Source organism: Rhinolophus sinicus, chromosome 3, assembly GCF_057876585.1.
Source record: "Rhinolophus sinicus isolate RSI-liver-muscle chromosome 3, RSI-T2T, whole genome shotgun sequence".
NCBI classification, from domain to species: Eukaryota; Metazoa; Chordata; class Mammalia; order Chiroptera; family Rhinolophidae; genus Rhinolophus; species Rhinolophus sinicus.
The window spans coordinates 39,194,322-39,217,620 of record NC_142503.1 but is presented as its reverse complement, the minus strand read 5'-3'; the positions used below and the strand labels follow the sequence as shown (position 1 = coordinate 39,217,620).

The window sequence follows — 23,299 nt, the reverse complement described above, 5'->3', positions numbered from 1 at the left end:
TTTTTTCCTTGAAAGTTTGGGCCAAAAACGTGGGTGTGCATTATACACGGAAGCGCATTATATACAGCAAAATATGGTACCTACATGAACTAACAGTTTTACATTTTGCAATTCTTAGATATTGCAACATTTTTCCTAAACTCACTTTAAAAACATTTCTTAGTAAAGGTTATATGATTTTTAAAGATTAGATCATGAGCTAGCTCTCTTTTTGCAGTATAAAAAGTGCTCTATTTTCTCTTAACTTGATTGAATATTATTATCCTTTATACTTTTCAGAAGTAAATACCTTTTGGCTATATATTGTGTGTGTTTAGGGGAAAGGGGATTTCAGAAAAAATTTCCAAAGGGCCAAACAACATATTTTGCAAAAGACCTCTGGCAATTAGTGATGATATAAAGAATTGATGATTATCAGGGATATCACATTGCAATTCCATCTGAGCTCCCCATTCCTCTGGTTCAAACTGTACCTCTGGAATTATCTTTCATCATATAATTGACAATGTTTGTTAACATTTTATTATTACTTCCAATATAGATGGTATAAAAAGTTACAAAAACCTAACCCAATCTCCAGCCTATTTCAACAACTTTTGATAATTTTTAAAGTGTACCATAGGTGGTATGTGTATAATCACCCAAAGGGGAAAAAAAAAAACCCACAGAAAGCCACTAAAACTACCTCTCTGAATAAGAAATAAAATTCTATAGTCAATACAATCCTACCCAAGAAACATACAAAGGATTTATACTTACAGAAGGAACAAGAAATGTATAGATTGATCAGGAAAAGCATACATGTTTTCTTTTTCTGATCAGGGCCTTATCCATGCGATATAAACCTCTACAATTAAGATTACTCAGTAGTGCTTATTTAAAATTTAGAAAATTAATACTCTGAGATAAAGAAGTTAAATGTGTTCTGTCAGTTGACAGTTCATCAACTGTTATTTACCGCATTTGAAAAACCCAAGGAGTTCTGATCACTTTAAATAAATACCATGTCATATGTACAAATTATTATAACTAAAACGTTTTACAGACCTTACACACTGTACCAGGCCCTGCCGTAGGTGCTTTACAAAAATTAACTAATTTCATCTTCTCAACAACGCTAAGAGATAGGTCCTCAACAGAGCCCCATTAGACAGACAGGAATGTAAGTCCCAGAGGTCAGGTCATCGGAAGGTCTCCCAGCCAGGACCCCCTGCGAGGATTCACACATACACAGGCATCTACCCCCAGAACCTTCACTGTTAAAAATTAAAATGCACTTTCACAAAATAAGAGATGGGGCTAACTTGCATTTTAGATAATTCAGACATATCAGTTTCTCAAACAATAAAAAAAGCTCTCCCTTAAAAAACTAACCTAAGAAACAAAAAAACAAAAAACAAAAAAACAAAAAAACTTACTTGTTTCTTACAACATGCAACCAGGAAAAAAGATGCCTAAAATTTCTCACAGATGAGCTATTCAATATTTCAAATGAGTGGTGACTGCATCCATCTCCATCACTAATTTTAAAAGCCATCTCTCTCAAAAGAGCACAAAACCTAGTGATGTCATCACCAAGAATCCCATTCCAATGGAAAAAAACTCCTTTACATTCACCTTTTTTTTGAGTTCGGAACATTTCCAACTGTTTCTGTTGCTGTCTTCTTAACGTGTTCACAATAGCTATTGCTAGTCTCAGTGCTTCTCTGGGGTACCCATGAGAACGTAATGCGTCCACTCTGGCACAGGCTGTAGGAACATGTTCTAAAACAGAAAGTTAAGGGGAGAAAGTTGCCATTGCCGGATAAATCTACAAAAACAGGATTTAATAGTAAGATGTTTCTCCCAAAATACTATTAAAAAGACACAAGAAACCATTTCTGAACTTGGATTTGAATGAAAAACTCAGCTCCTATTGCCAAGCATTCATCCATCTCCCATTGAAACCGTCAGCTCTCCTCCTCCCACTCCAAAAATGCTATAGAAACTAAACAAAGAAGTAAGTCATGGAAATGTCTTTCCGGTTTGGCTACTTACCATGCCAGAGAGGCCACCCGCGGGAGTCAAAGAGGGAGTTTTCAGTGTCGTCATGGTAACAGTAGTTGGTGTATAGGTCACTGCTGATAATATGCTGCAAGTGGCTATCCTGCCAGTGGAGATCGCATGCCTCGATGGCTCGGGTGAACACTGTCCGATGTGGCCTGTTCGATGAATCTGTTTTTTCCACAATTCAGAAAGCCGTGTCAGCTATTATTCACATGTGAATAAATCAGTCATATACCACTCAGTGGCCAGATGTTCATGAGCACACCCACACACATTGTCCTGCACCCCCTAAGCAGAAGGATAAAGAGTGAATCCTCTCACGTCCTAAGGACTGGAGGCAAGTCAGCCCAAAGAGCTACCACTCACTCATTTGTTTTATAACCAAACACAAACACTCTGCAGCCATCAAAAGCTAAGGTTAAAGGCATCCTGCAAAGAGAATTGTCAAGTCTAGTTTCCATGCCAAATACACTCAAAGGAGGCACTCGGCACAAAAATCACATGAAAACTCACTGCTCCCCACTTCTGAGGTGCTGTGGTGGGCTGCCCTGATGGGATCAACAGCTCTCACAACACTATGCAAGAGACGCGACACCAGCCATGGAACCTTTCAGGAAGATGCAATCAGCCTTCAGAGGTATGCATAAGGGTTGTGCTTTTGGTTGTATTTTTTAACTATATTGTGCGGTTTTGCACAATTAAAACTATTATGCTTCTTGGGATAAAATGATTAAATGTCACTTTATATCCCAAAGGGCATAAATGCATATATTTAACATTTCACAAAGCCACACAACATAGCTACAAAACAAACCAGCGCACTTACCTTGCCCCTACAGGCTGCCTCCTGACTCCTGTGCAGGTTCCATGACTGGTGTGATTTCCCCAGCATAGTGTATGCCGGGGCATCACAAAAGAGCAGAAGCACACACTCCGAAGAGGGTTCAAGTTTCAGGACCTGACGAAGAAAAGAAATGTTTGGGGAATAAAGGATATTCTCACCCCATCTTCAGGGATTATTCAGTTTCTCTGGATAACATGGTTCAAATTCTACCTACATTCCCACCCCTTGGGTCCCACTCCAGACTTACCTCCAACTGTGACACAAACCTTAGGAGCCTCAACTGAAAATCAGGGTAACAAACTATTTTTACTTATGTGTACTTCACTCAGCTCAAATATCACCCCTCACTGTTCTGCAGCTCAATTAACTGAGAAGCAAAATCTGGATTTTCGTTAGTTGATAAAGTTTCCTCTTTCTGTCACTGGAGCTCTGGCTAAGCACAGACATAAAGGAAATCATAAAAGTCAAAAGAACAACTGAATCAAGAAGAGCTCTGAGAACTCATCTAGTCTAACCCCTCTATACTGCTGATGGAACTGAAAATCAGGAGAAGAAAAGTGACTTGCCAAAGTCACAGAGCCAGGCAATGGCAATCAAGACCAAAACATAGATATCCTCACTCCCAATTCAGCTATTTCAGCTGTACTGAAAGGCTTTTGACAGGTCTCACAGAGGAAGATATTATTTCAGCTTGGTCTTAGGTCAACGGAGATATCTGTATTTGAATGGCAGACATACCAAAATGCATAAATGACAGACAATGAGAGGTATAAACGCTGATGTATCTGTTATGGCCCCTGCCCAGCTTCCTTGCTAGCAGTACAAATGTACACCTTGCAAATGGGAAGAGTGGGACTTACATTTTAAGGGCTTTTGAACCTGTCAGGGCTTCTGGCTGAGCAGAATAATATACTCCTACCTAATAAGGAACTGGTTCCATGACCTTTTATAGTCAATCAATCAAATATTCCAAAGTCCAAAATTCACACATTTTTAAGTGGCTTTGTCACTTTATTTATTTTGTTTAGCTCAAATCATAGAAAAATTAAAAGGAAACTTTAGAAGAGCAACTTAGTGTTATGCATGTATTAAAACAACGAGAGTTCTACCTGTTGATTTGGCTCTCTGTGGTATCAATAATAAAAGCAAGCTATAGGTAGGATTCCATTAAAAAAAATAAAAACCTTAACTTTTCACATGTTTGCATGTGATTATATGAGCATAGAGAAGGATACAGGACATGCACCAGGCTTTTAACAGTCAATAGCTCTAAGAGAACAATAAAACCAATTTTAACAAAAAAGGCTAAATACTAATGAAATAATACTTAAATGAAAACATAAGACACAAAGTTCTATAATAAGATGGGAAACAAAAAATAATTATGTACATAGAGAATGACTAAAAAGACATACAAACAAAAAGTTAGTTTGATTAGTTGTCAGAATTATATCAGAATTATTTATCTTAGATGTCTGAGGGTTTTGATTTTTGCAATAAGATGGAAAAAAGAGAAACAAATTATTGTAACCAAATGTTTTAAATGATAAAGAGACTTGCAAAAAGTTTTTAATAAAGTATATGGATATTAACACATGCTGATTAAAGAAAATTTGGAAAATTGAGAAAAGTAAAAAGAGAGAAATTAGTTCTTTTATCAAAAAAATTCTGGTATAATTGGAAAAATAAAAAAACCTACTCTTTCAAAGGTGTGGATTCTAATGTTATTGTTGTTGTTAATTAATTCTGACATACCTTGTCTCCCCGAAAATAAGACCTAACTGGAAAACAAGCGCTAGCGCGATGTTTCAGGAGGACATCCCCTGAAAATAAGCCCTAAGGCGTCTTTTGGAGCAAAAATGAATATAAGAGCTGGTCTTATTTTCGGGGAAACATGGTAATCTCAGTGGAGAAGGGCCTGATCTGCCCTTCACATTCACTGCAATGTGCCAAAACATGCATTTCTGCCGATGGTCTGTACCACATGCAGTCCCCCAGCTGCAACGGCACCGGTGCTGGGCTCTGCTCTGCTGCACGCAGGCTCTCCCCTAGCAGCCTGCTCAGCTCTCCGGCAGAAGCACTGCAGGCTGAGCACTAGAGCCCCCCTGGAGGATGGGGTACTGTGCTGAAAGCAGGAGCCCTGGTGCCTTTAGGCACAACAGCTATAAATACTGTCCTCAGAAACTAGGTCCTGACTTCATACCCTGGGGCCAAACCATAAATAAAACGAACTGTTTCATCTGGAGGCTGGACCATGTTTTAAGGGCTTTCTAAAGCCTATGGAGCATTCCTGTTGAACCATGGGTAAAATAACCAAATGGAAAAGTAAAGTGTAAAATATTAGGATGGTGGTCCCAAAAAGCAGGTGGGGAGTAAAACGTAGAGAAACTTCCAAATAAAAAAAATAAAAAGAGATTAAAAATATTGCCTCTATAGATGTAGGCATATTCTTTTCTAGCAATGGAAAAGAATAAATGCTGAATCACTACACTTGAAAATTCTGAGCTTCAGGAAAAGAATTTGGGAAGTAAGGGGTACATTTAAGTTATTAAATAAATCATCATGGGCAATAAAGATATGACAGATTTCAAATACTGAATTCCCTTGGCAAATATCTTCAGACAAAGCAGAGCCAGACAATCATCTATCCCAAGTCCTAAAACTTCTTTTTGATTGGACAAGTCCCTGTGGGGTAATACATACAATTTTCCCTTTGTAGAAAGTGAAAACACTATGCTAACATCACACTCACTTGGCACATTGTCTAGCTCTTTCCAGGGTACCGACTACATATGGGGCCAGCACATACAGAATGACAGTCTAGATTCTGGATCCTTCTGATATCATCTAGCTCTTACCTTGCACCTATCATAACTTTACAGTCTTTCAAGAGCCTCAAAAAGCCGGGGTGAGGGGGTGTGGGGGAGTAATAGCACAAAGTCACACAAAAATAGTGACATGAAATTTTTATTTGCAAGAGTTAACTATTTTAAGGATTTGGTTCTGAAAGAGGAGAAAATTCTACAGTAGCTGGAAGGGAAAATGAGGTCAAAGAAAGATTTTCAGAAGTGAGAGACAGAGGGTTCTTAAGAGGACATTGGGAAATGTCTGGGTATTTCTCAGTTGTCCCAAAGACTGTAGGGCACTATTAGCCCACAGTAGGTGGGAACAAGTATGCTAGACAATCCTTCACCATAAAAAATGTTCCTAGTCCAAATGCCAACAGCACCCCATGCCTTTTAGCCCAGTCATAAAAGCTTTACTTGCTACATTCTAAAACTAAAAATTTTTAACTGATTACACAGTAGCCCAAACATGAATTGACCAAAAGAAATGAAAACACACAGCTCCTCAAGCCTCTCAATAATTGTTTTACAAAATATTATGACCTTATTCAATGATTTTTAAATTTAAAAAATATTCAAACTAAATAGTTAATAGGTAATTTTATATAACTTACATAATTTAAAATAACACACACTAATACATACAAGTATTATATCGGTGTTCTGAAAATATGAAAAAAAGTACACAAAGGTCTCAGGTAAAAATTAAAACACACACACTCACATGCACACACATTCACAGTCAAAACATACTAAGCCCTTGAGTTATAGTAAGTTCTTAAGTGGGGAAAATCATTTTCCCATCTATATTGTAAATTACTATTATAAACACAAATGCACAATTCGGTAGATACAAAGAGCAGAATGTTACTGTGGACTTACCTTGGTTGGCATTTGCACCCTGAGGCAGAGCGTTGGTTAAGTTGGGTAATTCACTGCCGTGATTTCCATCTTCCCACGGACAGACATCAACACTATTCCACTTTTTCAACTGTTTTAGCCAACTAGCCTTCTGCTCCAACTTGCAGTGGGGATTTAAAACTATACACATCCACAGAGCTCCTAATTTAAAGGGAGAGAGAGAAGTACATTTTAAAAAATTATAAAAACGTCCAATTGCAATAGCTAATGATAAATTTTAAACCATTTAAAAATGGACCCAAGCCTGCCATTTTTATAAGTCAATTCTCTCCTGAATCCAAGCCACAAATCTAATCTAGAGTTTAATGGGAGAAGGACAACACAGCCCAAATTTGAACCAAAGATCCAAACACTACCACACATAAATTTGAAAGATATTTCAAATGTTTATTGTAACCACCTTCCTACTTGTATGACATTTTGGACAAAAAAAGTCAATAAAGAATATCATCCTAAGGTCCAATTTGCCACTTTAATTTATAAACAGATTTTATACTTGGATGCTGCAACAAACCACTCTAAATGGTTCTTCTGCAACAGTTAAATTTTTTTTCTAAGATTAACTTTACACAATACAATCACAAAGGCATACAATGAACACAAATAAAAAAGTTCCTAGTTTCCTTAGAGGCATTTCAAATTTTATGATTAATAATTGTATGCATATCTATTATATCAATAACCTTTCAAAAATAAAATTCACTTTAACATACTTCCCTAAGTGATTTAACCAGCAACTAAAAGTTGGTATCTTTAAATGAAATCACTAAACATTAATTCAAAATTTTACTTGTTTTTCAAAGGAAAAGCTATAATGAATTTTGAAGGCATAACTCATAATTTGAATTAATTGAGGTGCTGATAAAATTTATTATTCCTTTCTACATTCTTCAAAGAGGTAGATAATTCAAACAAGTATTTCACAAGTTTTAAAAGTTAAAGTTTTACTTTACTAATAACTTCTAAACCAGACATAGTACTTCAAAGCCATTCGCAACACTTTCTTTGAAAAGATATGTGTAAATGTGTGTCTGTGTTTTAACCAGTTGTGTTAGCCAAGTGAATAATAAAGATAGGAATGATCATTACTTGTATTTTGTTTGTCCAAAAGAGATGCTTTACAGTCCTCCACATTTAAAATTAGCAAGCTTCTTCAATTAGGGAATCTGATATTTTAAATACCAAATAACTTTTACCAGCAGAAAATAAGTGACTGCGACCTATCTAAGCTACAGATATTTACAATTCACATTTCTGTATTTTTATGTACTAATTGAAAATAAAATCTGATCAGTTGAGATACAGTAAGCCTACTATAGCTTATCTCTCTCCATGATTACAAACAACAACTCGGAACAAAACACAAAAGCAGCAATTTGAGAACTCTGAAAAGTAAACAGCAGGAAGCAGATTGGGGAAATAAAACTTGAAGTAAGCCATATGGGGTGATTTCTTGTTATTTTTCCCTCTTTTCTCTCCTGGCTTGGATATAAGATTATCCCAATTTGGGGAACTTTGTAGAGGGCATATTCAGCAAAAACTTGAGAGAAACCTCACCTAGCTGGTGAGAGGACGGGGAAAATGGGGACCTGGCCTCTGCTCAGGAACTGGAGAGGGGCGATCCTGCGCACTGTGTACAAAGAGACACAAGTCCTGGTAACAACTCACTTGCATGAGACAGACCCCAGGCAGCACAGTCAAGGCCTTGTAAACTTGCCTGACATCATCACCTGAAGAAGGTGAACCAGATCTTATGCTCTGAAATGACCCTGGTTGATTATATGCTTTAAAAACACTAAAAATTTTCCAGAGGTTTTTAATAGGACCCAGACTTTCATAACACAGTATTCAAAATGTCCAGGATCCAAAATTACTTGGCATACAAAGAAACACGATCAATTCTCAAGGGAAAAAAACAATCAACAGATGCCAACCGAGATGAACCGGATATTAGAATGATCAGTCAGAGTCTTTACAGCAGCTATTAAACTGTGCTCCATAAGATGAAGGGAAACACTATTGAAAGAAGTGAAATACAAATTATAAAAAAGAACTCAACAGAAATTTTAGAACTGAAAAAACAGTATCTGAAATAAAAAAAAAACTCACTGGATGGAATCAAGAGCAGAATGGATACGACAGAGGGAAAAGTCAGTGAACTTGAAGACAGACGTTATCTCATCAGAAGAAAAGAGAAAAACAATCAGAAGAAAACGAACAGAGCTTTGAAGACAGGTGGGAAAATAGCAAAAGGTCCAACATTTGTGTAACTGGGATCCCAGAAGAAGATGAGACACAGATACAGAAAAATTTGGAAGAAATAATGACTCAAAACCTCCCAAATTTAGAGAGGGATGAATTTATAGACCCAAGAAGCTAAGCTAGCCACAAAAAGGATCAACTCAAAGAAAACCATGCCCAGAAGACAGTGGAACATTATCTTTAAATTGTTAAAAGAAACTGAAGTGTCAACCCATAATTTTATATCCAGCAAAAACATTCTTCAGAAATGATGCCGAAATAAAGGCATTCTCAAATCAGGGAAAATTAACAGCATTTGTTGCCAAGAGATCTGGTCTAGAAAAAATTCTAAAGGAAGTTCTTCAGGCTGAAGAGAAATAATATCAGAGGGAAATTTGGAACTACAGGAATAAAGAAACAGCTATATAAATTAAATAAATACTTGAATAAATGTAGCAGACTATATTTGTCCTTTTAAGTTCTTTAAAGTATGACTATTGAAAGCAAAAATATGAACATTACCTTGTGGGTTTTAAATGTACGTAGATGTAATACACATGAAACTAACATAAAGGAGGAAGAGTAAAGGGACTTACATGGTTGTTAAGACGCTACATTGTATGCAAAATGACAAAATATTAACCCAAAGTAGACTGCTTAAGGCTAGGTATGTTTGTTACAATACTGACACAATTAAAAAATACAAGGAAATACAAACAAAAAGGACAATAAATTAAATTGAAATACTGAAAAATAAATAAAGTAATCCAAAGAAAAAGATAGGAGAGAAAACAGAAGATAAACAGAAAACAAATAATTAAATGACAGAGCTAAATTCAACCATCTCAATAATTACATTAAATATAAATGGTCTAAACATACCAATTAAAAAAGATGGTAAAATTGGATTAAAAAACAAGACCCAACTCTATGCTATGTACAAGAAACACACTTTAAATATGTAAAAGGATGTAAAAGATATACAATGTCAACACTTTGAAAATATTAATATGGTATTAGACAAAGTAGAGTTTAGAACAAGGAATACTACACCAGGGATAAAGACGTAACATGATAAAAGGGTCAATTCTCCAAAAAGACATAACAATCCTAAATGAGTATGCTTCACCTAATGTCAAGACTTCAAAATACGTGAAGCAGGAAACTGACAGAGGTGACAGGAAAAATAGACAAATCCACAATTATAGTTGTAGACTTCAATACTGATAGAACAAGAAGACAGAAAATTAGCAAAGATGAAAAATACCTAAACAACCCTATCAACCAAATTAACCTAAATGATATTTATAGAACTTAAGCTAAATAACATTTATAGAATACTCCACCTTACTATTAATAGAAACAAAACAAAACCCTTTTCTTTTTAAAACACACAAAGAATATTCCCCCAAATAGTTCATATCCTGAGCCATAAAGCAAACTTTGATAAATGTGAAAGAAGTGAAATCATACAAAGTATATTCTCTGTTGTAATAGAATTAAATTAGAAAAAAGTAAAAAGAAGATATTTGGAAAAATCCCCAAATACCTGAGAAATAACAAACCTCTAAGTTATTCATGAATAAAATAATCACAAAGGAAAACAGAAAACATTTTGTACTGAATGAACGTGCAAATAAAACATATCAATAAAATATATTTGTGATCTACAGCCAAAAAGAATTTAGGGGGCAATTTATAGTATTAAATGCCTCTATTGGAAAAGAAGAAAGGATTCAGGAGTTCCAGTCAAGATGATGCAATAGGTAAAGGCCATGCTTAACTTCTCTCACGACCACATCAAAATTACAACTAAACTATAAAACAACCATCATTGAGAATCGCCTAAAATCTTGCTGAACTGAAGCCCTACAACTAAGAACATACAGAAGAAGTCACCCTGCGACTGGTAGGAGGGGCAAAGACGCAGAACAGGCTGGTCCCACATTCATACGTGACCATTAAAAATTGGGAGGGATATCTCAGCTGTGTTGGTCCCCCCCGGGAGGAGCGAGAGGTCCCAGCACCACTCCAGCCCAGGGTTCCAGTGCCAGGGAGACAAGTCCCCATAATTTCTGGTTGTGAAAACCAGCGGAGATTGTGACTGAGTGAGAAGGAGGTTGGCTGGAGTCCCTGGTGCTTCTCTTAAAGAGACCATGTTTGGACTTATCCACCAACAGAATCAATGGCTCTGAGCTCCAGTGCTGGGGCAGCAGCTGGAAAGCTGGCAGGGACATGTGGGATACTGAGTTGTCTGGCTTAGGACAGGGGCTGGAAGGGCAGCTTTCTTTAGGACAGAAGAATGGGCAGAGGTTATTGTTTCTTTTTTGAGCCCTGTCTCCTCCCAATGTGCAGGAGGCCACCACATCTGAGTCTCCCTCGTACGTTTGCTACGCCCTGGTGATTCGAGACCCCACCCCGCCCAACTTTAGGGCACTGCCTTAGCTCATTCGGTACTTTCCTAGGGTCTCTCAAAGGTTTGCTGAACCCAGACAGGCAGCATCTGGCTTGAGCATGTCCTATACTTCTGACTGAGCAGCCCTAAGCCTGGCACTAGTGACAGCCAGTCTTGGTTCGAAGCTTGGCCTCTTGAGGCAATTTCAAGCACGGCATAGGCAGCAGCCATCTGTAGATTGCTTTGCTGCTCCCACGGGGTAGCCCCAGGTGGGGCATGGGCTGCAGCTGAGCTTGACCTCCAGTGGATCCCCTCTCCAAGGCAGTCCTGGAACTGGTGCCCCCAGTGGCCAGCTTCCAAAGGAGCTGGAGCATCACCCAACCGCCTGCAAGAATGACACACCCAAGGGGCATATTGGGCAGGTACCAAAGCCCTGCTAAAGCAGATGCTGCTCTGTAGGGTCAGTTCCTGCACCATCACTCCTCCACTGTAGTCTTGGCCAGTCCTCACAACCAATGAGCCCGAGAGTCAATACTTCTCATTGATGTGCAAACAGTAACTACAAGAGGAGGGCACACACAACCCACACAAGGGACACACCTGGAATGCGTGGCTCAAGTGACCAGGAAGACTGTGTCACTGGGCCCCACAGGACACCTACTACACAAGGCCACTCTAGTAAGACTGGAAGACATAGCAGCCCTACCTAATACATAGAAGCAAACACAGAAAGGCAGCTAAAATGGGGAGACAAAGAAACATGTTCCAACTAAGAAAATAGAACAAAACTCCAGAAAAAGAACTAAACAAAATGGAGACAAGCAACCTACCAGACGCAGAGTTACAAACACTGGTTATAAAGATACTCAATAATCTCAGAGAGAATTTCAACAAAGAGATAGGAAGCATAAAAATGGAGATAGAAAACATAAAAAAGAACCAGTTAGAAATAAAGACTACAATAACTGAAATGAAGAATACAGTAGAGGGAATCAACAGTAAATTAGATGAAGCGGAGGATCAAACCTGCTATGTAGAAGATAAGGTAGCAGAAAACACCCAATCAGAACAGCAAAAAGAGAAAAGAATACAAAAAATTGAGAAGAATTGAAGGAGCCTCTGGGACAACATCAACCATACCAACATTTGTGTTATAGGGGTACCAGAAGGAGAAGAGAGAGAGCAAGGAATTGAAAACCTATTTGAAGAAATGACAGAAAACTTCCCTAACTTGGCGAAGGAAATAGATATACAAGCCCGGGAGGCACAGGGAATCCCAAAAAAGATGAATCCAAACAGGTCCACACCAAGACACATTATAATTAAAATGCCAAAGGTTAAAGACAAAGAAAGAATCTTAGAAGTAGCAAGAGAAAAGCAGTTAGTTATTTACAAGGGAGCCCCCATAAGACTGTCAGCTGATTTCTCAACAGAAACTTTGCAGGCCAGAAGGGATTGGCAGGAAATTTTCAAAGTGATGCAAAGCAAGGACTTACAACCAAGATTACTCTACCCAGTAAAGCTATCATTTAGAATCGAAGGACAGATAAGAGTTTCCCAGATAAGAAAATGCTAAAGGAGTTCATCACCACCAAACCAGTATTAAAAGGAATCTTAGAGGGACTTCTTTAAAATGAAATTTTAAAAAATGAATACTATAAGTACATACCTATCAACAATCCCTTCCAATGGAAATGGGTTAAATGTTCCAATCAAAAGACAGAAGGGCTGAATGGATAAGAAAACAAGACCCCTACATACACTGCCTACAAGAGACGCACTTCACATCGAAAGACATAGACAGACTGAAAATAAAGGGATGGAAAAGGTATTTCATGAAAACGGAAACAAAAAACAAAAAGCTGGGTAATACTTATATCAGACAAAATAGACTTTAAAACAAAGATTATAACAAGAGACAAAGAAGGACCTAGTAATTCCACTTCTGGGTATTCATCTGAACAAACCCAAAATGCTACTTTGAGGGGACATGTTCATCCATATGTTCATTGCAACATTATGTACATCAGCCAAGATATGAAGTTAACCTGGGTGTCCCTGAATGGATGAATGGATAAAGAAGAGATGATACATACATGCAGTAATATTAGCCGTGAAAAATAATGACATCTTGCCATCTGCGGCAACATAGATGGACCTAGAGGGTACTGAGCTGAGTGTAATAAGTCAGACAGCGAAAAACAAATGTCATATGGTTTCACTTATAAGTGGAATCTAAAAATCAAAATAAACAAATGAAACAGAAGCAAACTCATAGATACAGAGAACATTTTGATGGTTGCCAGATGAGTGGGGGGTTGGGAGTGGGTGAGAAGGGGAAGGGATTAAGAAGTACAAATTGCTTGTTACACAGTAGTCATAGGGATGGAGGATATAGCGTAAGAAATATAATCAATAATATTGTAATAACTGTGTGTGGTGTCAGTAGTGTACGAGACCTATCCGTGTGAGGGATGGGAGGGGTACTCAGGGCAGAGTGAAAAAGGTGAAGGGATTAAGAAGTACAAATTGGTAGGTACTAAATAATCATGGGGATGTAAAGTATAGGGAATATAATCAATAATATGGTAATAACTATATATAGTGCCAGGTGGTACTAGTCAGGGGATCACTTCTTGAATTATAAAAATGTCTAACCACTATGCTACACACTTGAAACTAATGTAAAATAATATTGACTGTCAACTCTAATTGAAAAATTTAAGAAGGGGGGAAAAGATCAATAATATTGTGATAGCATGATACAGTGTCAGATGGTTGCTGGACTTATCATGGTGATCACTTTAGCGTAGGGAATATGATCAATAATGTGGTAATAACTGTATTGTGCTGGGTGGGTACTGCTGAATAACTATGATGCACACCTGAAACTAATATAATATTGTTTGTTAGCTATATTCTAAAAAAAAACTCTTAAAAAATAACATAAAAAAGAAAAGATTCAAATTAATAATCTAAATATTCACCTTAAGAAACGGGGGGGGGGGGGGGGGAGAAGAAAGAAATCAAAACCAAAGCAAAAAGAAGGGCGGCAATAACAGATTAGAAATCAATTAAGTTTAAAACTGAACCAAATATTTCTCATGAACACAGACATAAAACACCTCAAGAAAGTATCAGTAAATCTAATTTTAAAATATGTAAAAAGGAAAATACACCACAACCAAGTAGAATTTATCCCAGAAATGCAAGGCTGGTTCAACTTTAAAAATCAATCAGTATAATTCACTATATTAACAGAATAAGGAAGAAAAAGCTTATGACCATTTTGACAGATCAGAAAAAGCAAATGACAAAATTCAACATCTCTTCATAATAAATAAAACTCAGCAAACTAGGAACAGAAGATAACTTATTTAACCTAACAACAACAACAACAAAAACCCCTACAGGTAACATAATAATGGCAAAAGACAATGTTATTCTCTTAAGATCAAAACAAGGCAAAGATGTCTCTGCTCTTACCACTCCTATTCAAAATCACATTGGAAGTTCTAGCCAGGGCAATAAAGAAAAAAGAAAAAAAAGGTTAATGGCATAGATTGGAGAGGAAAAAAATAAAATAGCCTCTATTTGCAGACAACTGACCTATAAAATACTCCTAGAACTAGTAAGTTTAGCAAGGTCATAATAATGATACAAGTTCAAAGCAAAAAACCAACTGTACATCTATCTATATGCTAAAATGCTATTGAATAGATATCAAAATTTACCAAAAAAAGAGCACCATTTATATTAGTACCAAAAAAAATCCGATGAAATAGTTATAAACCTAACAAAACATGTACAAAACTATGCTAAAAACTACAAATCACTGACAAAAGAAATCAAAGAATCTTAAAAAGCAGAAAGTTACTATATTCATAGATTGAAAATCTCAATATTGTTAAGATGTCAATTCTCCGTAAACTGATCTAAATATTCAACACAACCCCACTCAAAAACCTAGCAGGCATTTTATGTACATATTGACAAAGATATAAAATAGCCAGAACAATTTTAAATAAGGACAAAGTTGGAAGACTCACAGCATGTTACCTGATTGTGTGACTTCCTATAAAGTTACAGGAGTCAAGACAATGTACAAGTGGTCAAAGAATAGGCACGTAGATCAATGGTATAAAGAGCTCCAAAAGAAACATACAAATATGATCAATTCAGGGTTCAAAGTCAATTCAATCAATGGAGAAAAGATAAATCTTTTCAACAACTGGTGCTGGAACAATTAGATATTCATATGACTAAAATCAAATGAAATCTGTATCACATGCTCTATTTAAAAAACTCAAGTTATTAAAAATTAACTCAAAATGGATCATAGTCGTAAATATAAAACATAAAACTTCTAGAAAAAAGTCTTTGTAACCTTGGGTTAGGCAAAGATACTGTTAGATACAATATCAAAAGCATGATCCATAAAAGATAAAATTGATACAGTGAACTTCATAAAAAATTAAAAATTTTGCTCTACAAAAGACACTGATGAGAGACTGAAACGACAATCCACAGACTGGGAGAAAATATGTGCAAACCATACATCTGACAAAAAGGGCTTATATCTAGAATATGTAAAGCCTTCTCAAAACTCACCAAGAAAATGAACAACCCTATTAAAAATGGGCAAAAAATTTGTAAAGACACTTCACCAAAGAAGATATACAGATGGCAAATTGCACATGGAAACACGCTTGGCATCATTAATCATTAGGAAAATGCAAGTTAAAACTACGCAAGATACCACTATACCCATATTATAATGATTAAAATTAGAAAAAGAAATTTAAAACCTAACAATACCAACTGCTGTCTAGGATGTAGAGCAACTGGAATGCTCATAATTGCTGGTGGGAGTGCAAAATAATATAGCCACTCTGGAAAATAGTTCAGCAGTTTCTCATGAAATAAACATATATTTACCACATGACCCAGCAATCCCACCTCTAGACATTTGCCCAGAAGAAATGAAAACTTATGTTCACATAAAAACTTGTACAAGAATGTTTATAGCATCTTATTCGCAAATGCAAAAGACTGGAAATAACCTGAAGTCTTTCAACTGGTGAACAGCTAAAAGCAAAACAAAACAAAACAAAGCAAACACAGTGGTGCATTCATACAAGAGAACATTACTCAGCAATAAGAAACAAATTAATATTGACAAATAATGTGATGTAAAAGTCCTTCCAAAATGAATGATTTATTTTCAATGTGCCCATTTCATAATTTAGAATTCTGTACTTCAGTCCATACCTGTATAAACTATAATCTATTTTGAAAACTAGCTTAAAGGACCACCATGCCAACTAAAAGCTAAGATAGAGTTTACTTTAAATTAAAGTAGAAATTACATATCCTAAAATATGTACCGTGTTTTCCCGAAAATAAGACCTAGCTGGACAATCAGCTCTAATGCGTCTTTTGGAGCAAAAATTAATATAAGACCCAGTCTTATTTTACTATAATGTAAGACCCGGTCTATAATATAAAATATAATATATATTAATATAATATAATATAATATAATATAATATAATATAATATAATATAATATAATATAATATAACGGGTCTTATATTAATTTTTGCTCCAAAAGACAGATTTAGAGCTGATTGTCTGGCTAGGTCTTATTTTTGGAGAAACACTGTAATTATCTCAAATCCATTGTTTTCACATTCAATCTCTTCTTTTTAAATATATAAGTGAAATACAAGGTTTTAAAAATAGAATAACCAAATTTATACTAAGCACTAGTTCTTTTGAAGTAACTCAAAGAAAAAACTAGAAAAATATTAACCAATGTATGTAGTGCTGAAGGATTGATTTGCAAATGAAGGAACTGATAATGTGATAATGAACCAGTGAGTTTCACCTTCACCTGGGGAAAACTGGAGTCTATAGGAAGGCAAACTAGTTTGACAAGAGAATATTTTTTAAAAACATTTTTTACTTTTACTACTTTTAAAAAAATGTTTTTTTCTTTTTTTTTGGAAATAAATGGAGAAATACCAAAGAAAACCTTAATTAAATAATTATTATCATTGTCACTATTTCTTGGGTGCCTACTACATACTGCAGGCATCATAGTTAGGGCTTTGCAAACATTTTTTCATTACCTCATCACAATAATCCCCCACAGTCAGAATTAGTATTTCTACTTTAAAGATGAGAAAACTGAAACTCAAAGAGATTATGGTCCTTAAAAGATCCTAAATATTCTGGGAAACTTTAAATAATGATTTGTCCTGAGGAAAAAAGAAATCCATAAAACTTATCTTAGATTTTCACGCCTACATTTCTCCAATTAGAAAATTTTCACTTTGCAGAATGAGAAAAATTTTGAAAAGCCAAGCCTTTATTAATTTGCCTATAACATTCTTTTACTACTCACTTCCCTAAAGAGAGGTTTCATTCTGAAAGGATGTTCTTAAGGTTAGATTCAAGTTCAGAGCTGTAATAGATATGGTCTTTTATCTTAATAGTCACCAGGACAAAAGCTATGATTACCCTTAATAACCAAGTTAACCAAATTGAGTAAGTCATTCTCCAAATTTTATTAATTCAAAGTCTCACTTTGGGCATTGATCTCCTTCCCCTCCAACACATGCCTGACACATTTGTAGCTTTAAAAATAAAACTCTTTCATGATCAAACACTTCATTCTGGCATCCCTCGGAAATATTAACCCTTTTAAAGGGACTCAACCAAAAACAGGACAGAGAACTCTTGAAAATTTCGCATTTCCAGTACCTAACAGAGGACCTGGCATCTAGAAAGGTATTACTGGTTGTTTCCCCAAAGATGCTTAATTACTCGCTATGAATTGCAATAAAAACAAATTCAATACTTTTAAATTGCTTTCCTAGCTTCAGTGCCTCAAAATGTACAAAGACAATTATCAAATCATTGGTGTGTGAATCATTCAGTTTCTGAATTACCCATGGCACATTTCAGCTGTAGTCTAGCTTTTCTTTACCATCCAGCATGCTTTTACTCTCCTTTCCACCACTCTACCTAATATCTGCACTCAGTGGTTTCAGCAAAAAAGATGCACTGTAACATACAATCCAAAGTAAGCTAAAACTAGGAAAGCAACTTCCCTGGGAAGAAGAAAAAAGCATTCTGTGTACACGGTGAATGATTCCGATCCACTCGGTGGTCGTAATTAAACCTGCTCACATCCTGTACCTGACCAAGTAGTGAGAGAACATGGGCAGAAGGCAAATCATCACAAAGGACTTTTTGGTTCTGCTTTCCACCAATAAACAGTGCCAGTGGACAAGCACCCATACTCCCTGCAAATACAGGTAACAAAAATGAATGAACTCCACATGCCCTGAAGGCCAGTCTTTTCCATCAAACATTTAGATGGACAAATCACCACCATCTCACACACCCACTGTTTTACATTTCCAACTAGAATAACTGTTTGAGCAACAAGCTCTGATCTGGAAAGATGTGGATTACCAGCTGGGCAAGCCCATTTAGTCTCAGTAGCAGCAGTTCCCTATTTAAACAGTAGGGATAATAATTCCTACTTCCTAGGGCTGTTTAGATTTATGCAAGATAATGTATGCAGAAAGTGTTTTGAAAACTATAGAGTTTGCCAGCTCTAAAAGGTGCATTCCTGCAAACACACATGGGAGTGTGGAAGACTTCCATGTTGAGGAAACTGAGACTAAAAAGATTAAAACAGGTTTGAAGGGCTCAGATTGCAGTTGATTCTCTGATTTTAGCTAGAAGCATCTTTGTCTCTCCTCTCTCTTGGTTTCCATGATAAGCTTGTAAATATGTTTTGTTTTCCAATAGACATTGCTCTCTCTAGCCTCCCAGGCCCCACCCCAGGATCAGAGTCATTTGAAGGTCTGAGATGCTTCGGGTAATTTTATCCTTACCTACTTGGAAGGAGGAGGAATTTCTGGAACTCATCCCCAATCCTACAGGATAACATTTTTTCTGTCTGTGGTGACTTGATGCCAAAGGATGGACAAAGTGTGCAGTACTGAGCCTGCGCACTCTTCCTTCAGCCTCTCCCACACGCCCCCTTTAGCAACACCTCGCCAAGACTTCTGGTCTACCATCCACTCTGCCTCCCTTTTTAGTTTCAATGCTCAGGGCTCCACAGTCTTCTATAAGAACTCAAAATTAAAAGTTATCAGAACCCAAATTCTTAATATGGGGGGGGTGAAGTTAAACCAAGTAAAATTTGGTACATTGAGAATATGAAGGTAAGGAAGAATCACTGTTAAACAAAAACTATTGAAAATGAAGATGTAGAATATTCTAGGACCGTGTTACATTATTTTCTAATAATATAATTCAATACTGACAAACATCCTACTTAGTCCAACATAAGGGATAAAGTTAAGTAAAATAACAGAACTTCATTTTCACACATTATTATATTCTACATTGCTACAGACACTTGACATTTGGAAAATAACCATTAGAAGAAGCATGAAGTATTTGTCAGATTCATAACCACTGTCCTGGTTATCTATTACTATGCAAAAATCTACCCAGAACTTACTGGCTTACTACAACAATGTATCATTGTATCTCATGATTCTGTAGGTCAAAAATTGAATCTCTCCTCCTCTTCCCTTGCCCCAACCAGCCTCTCCATGTGCACAGCATGGGCTTTCTCACCGCATGTCTGTTAGCTGGAAACATCTTTGAGTCTGACTCAGAACAGCCAGACTTCCTATATGGAAACTCAGGGCCCAAGGATAGAAACTTCTAAGAGGCAGGAAGTGGACATGCTGCCAGTCACTGAAGGCTTGCTCCCAGAAACTGACCTGGAACATACTCCACCATATTCTCTTGGTCAAATATTTGTAAAAATTGCCCAGATACAAGAGGGAAGAACACAGACCCCACATCTCAGTAAGAGAGCAGCAAACAAATCTGTGATCATGTTTAATTTATCACAATTACCAGTAAAGATTATAAATCTGTTACATTACAAAATGGAAAGTTAAAGTATTTACAAATGAGTATGAGAATGCTGGCAGTTAAAAAAAAATCAAATCCAAATAAACTACTCAACATATGAGAAGAGCTACAAGTCAAGCAAAAACTAAGAAAGTCATTATGAAAACTTAACTGAATAAAATGTATCCTAACACAAGCTGCAATATTAAGTGCTGGTTTGTATGCTAATTTTTATCCCTTCAAGGAAAATCCTAACAATATTAGGTTACACATGTTAGGTTTCTAATTAGAGTCTACATTTGAAGTTTTAAAACGTCTGTCTTCAGGATACAAAGATCACTCCATCTAGTTCAGCTAAAAAGTGAATGTCATCTTTATTTATCCACCTGACGGTAATTGCTGCCATTTATTGAATATTTGCCTCACACTAACCTTATGCAAAGTATTTTACGTTCATGGTCACATTTCACCCTCACAAAAAGACTCCCCTTTACAGATAAGGAAAATGAGGTTTAGAGAGAAGTAGAAACGTTGTTCTGCTATTAAAGATGGGAGTCAGGATTTGTTACCAGACCCACATTCCCCCAAAACCTATTCTTAAACACTGTGCTGTTTAGCCCTCTGGCGACCTATGTGGTCAGAAAGTACTTCTTCTGTAAGCTTGGATTCATGCACGCAGCTACGCATATATGAATTCCAAGACTCATCATTTTAGTCTTTTGACAGACCATCATTCCCTTCCTCGTGTTTTAGCAGTATAATGCAAATGATATAGTACTCTCTCAAATTATGAAGCACCTTAAACGTACAGCTAATAAGCCCTTTATTTTAACCATGTATTATTCTTAAGCACTTAGAATATGTCTGTCATATGTATAGAAAACATATTCAACAAAAACCTATACAAGGGGCCGGCCCGGTGGCTCAGGCGGTTAGAGCTCCGTGCTCCTAACTCCGAAGGCTGCCGGTTTGATTCCCACATGGGCCAGTGGGCTCTCAACCACAAGGTTGCCAGTTCAATTCCTCGAGTCCCGCAAGGGATGGTGGGCTGTGCCCCCTGCAACTAGCAACGGCAACTGGACCTGGAGCTGAGCTGCGCCCTCCACAACTAAGACTGAAAGGACAACAACTTGAAGCTGAACGGCACCCTCCACAACTAAGATTGAAAGGACAACAACTTGACTTGAAAAAAAAAAAAAAAAAAAAGTCCTGAAGTACACACTGTTCCCCCAATAAGGTCCTGTTCGCCTTCCCCAATAAAGTCTTAAAAACAAACAAACAAACAAAAAACCTATACAAGTCCATCGAAAAAGAACCTAATTAAAAACAGAACTCTGAATTTTTCAGGACTGACAGGCATAGCAAATAAGTAATTTCACTTTAGATTAAAACAGCAGATAAATAATCAAAAGGCTTAACTTACAATTCAAGATTGATTATTCAAGTCAGAAAAAATCTGTTTTCTCTGAAAATATGATATACGGTGAGGTCGGTTAGAACGGAGTTGCGTCAGCGTTTCTGGGATAATGCACTTGTGTGTGACTGAGTGTGCTCTTTGCCCACAATGCTGAGGGGAGCATTACAGGATCTGTGACTGGACACGTCAGCTGGCCATTCTCTATCTATTACTACCCCCCCCCCACCCGTCAATGAAACCTGCTTTCCAAGTTCCTTCTACTTCATATTTTTGAGTTAACATGCAAATCACTTCAGTATTTAAAACAAAACTACACATTTTCTATAAGAAATACTTTGGAATTTTAAATAAATATTGCTCTTCTCCCTATTTTCCAGAAGATACAATATATGCAACGCTTTTGGATAGAGCACCGGGGAAAGTGGCCGGGGAAGTGGGGAGCAGAGGAGCAGGGCAACCAACACCACCTTCTGTAAAGGTGAAAGTGAGAAAGGTCAGTGAGTCCCTTTGCTCCGTCTCAAAGGTGGAGAATGAAGACTTTTATATGTACAGAAAGTTTTATTTCTACTTTTAAATATGTTTACTCTTATGAAATAGTAGCAAGCAAAGTAAACAATCACTTTTGGCATTTCCCAGGGTTCCACAGTTATAAAACAATTCATTGTATTTATCGTATTTATTTTTGTTCTCAGAGGCTATTATAAGAGGCTAGAATTTCATGCATGATCCAATTAACTAATTATACTTATTTAGATGCCATGAAATGCCTAATTGCAGTCACACATAGGAGATCACTGGCCTAATTAGTTGTGCTAACAAAACTGTAGTCACAAAATTTCTTGGGTCAGACCACACAAAACTGTGGCCCTAATTACATACAGCATTGTTCTCAGTACAATTCAGTGTCCATGTTAGTCACCCATGTTTGGAAAGTAAGTTTACCTGGTAAAAACATTCTCCTTGCTTTACATTTTGTGTGCTACCTTCTAATTCACTAAATCATCTCTGAGAAAATTTGAAAATAAAACTGCAGGGATACTAGAGAGAGGGTGTGAGATCACTTAGGTCGAGCAGGGCTAACCCCTTAGCAAAAGGGCATACAGTCGGTTCTCATTTAACCAGGCTCTGAGAAAGGACTGAAGTAAAACAATGATCTTTTTGTTGTGGAGAAAGACAATAAACCACAGATACTCCAAAGCAGCTCCCTGGTCTCCCAGCTAATGTTCCTTTTGGGCAAACCTGGGGCCCTCCTCTCATGTGCAGTGTCCCCATCCTGTGTGATTTGTTACATCCCCGTCAGATCAATGAGCAGGATTCACAAAAACAGCCTGACCTCATGAGGACCCTGGTCCTACAGGAAATGGCCACAGCCAGCTCCTCCACCACTCACTCCCCTTCTCCTTCTTGAGGAAGGGAGAGAAAGAAAGAAAAAATGAGAAGTGACTGACAATGTCTTCTTCTGAGATATGAAAAGGGCAGTCAACAGTTAGTGAGAAGGAATGTGAACTGTGGTAATCTCCAAAAACATTTTCCATGTGCTCTGCCCTGGCTGCTGCCCTAAGCTGTCTTTATAAACAGGTTCAGGATTCGTCCAATAGTCCTGACTCCAAGTCTATATATATACATCTATTTCTGCA

The 23,299-nt window shown here is 36.9% G+C and overlaps 1 protein-coding gene across 1 annotated transcript in view; it reads right to left on the bottom strand.

Moving 5' to 3' along the window:
• Nucleotides 1-23,299, bottom strand: part of ZSWIM6 (zinc finger SWIM-type containing 6) — a 183,982-nt gene that overhangs the window by 18,885 nt on the left and 141,798 nt on the right. Inside the window, exons 5-7 of the mRNA XM_074328909.2 lie at nucleotides 6,619-6,798; nucleotides 2,038-2,214; nucleotides 1,618-1,764 (exon numbers count right to left, since the gene is read on the bottom strand). Coding sequence (XP_074185010.2) covers nucleotides 1,618-1,764; nucleotides 2,038-2,214; nucleotides 6,619-6,798 — 504 coding nt within the window. The remainder of the gene's footprint in view (nucleotides 1-1,617; nucleotides 1,765-2,037; nucleotides 2,215-6,618; nucleotides 6,799-23,299) is intronic.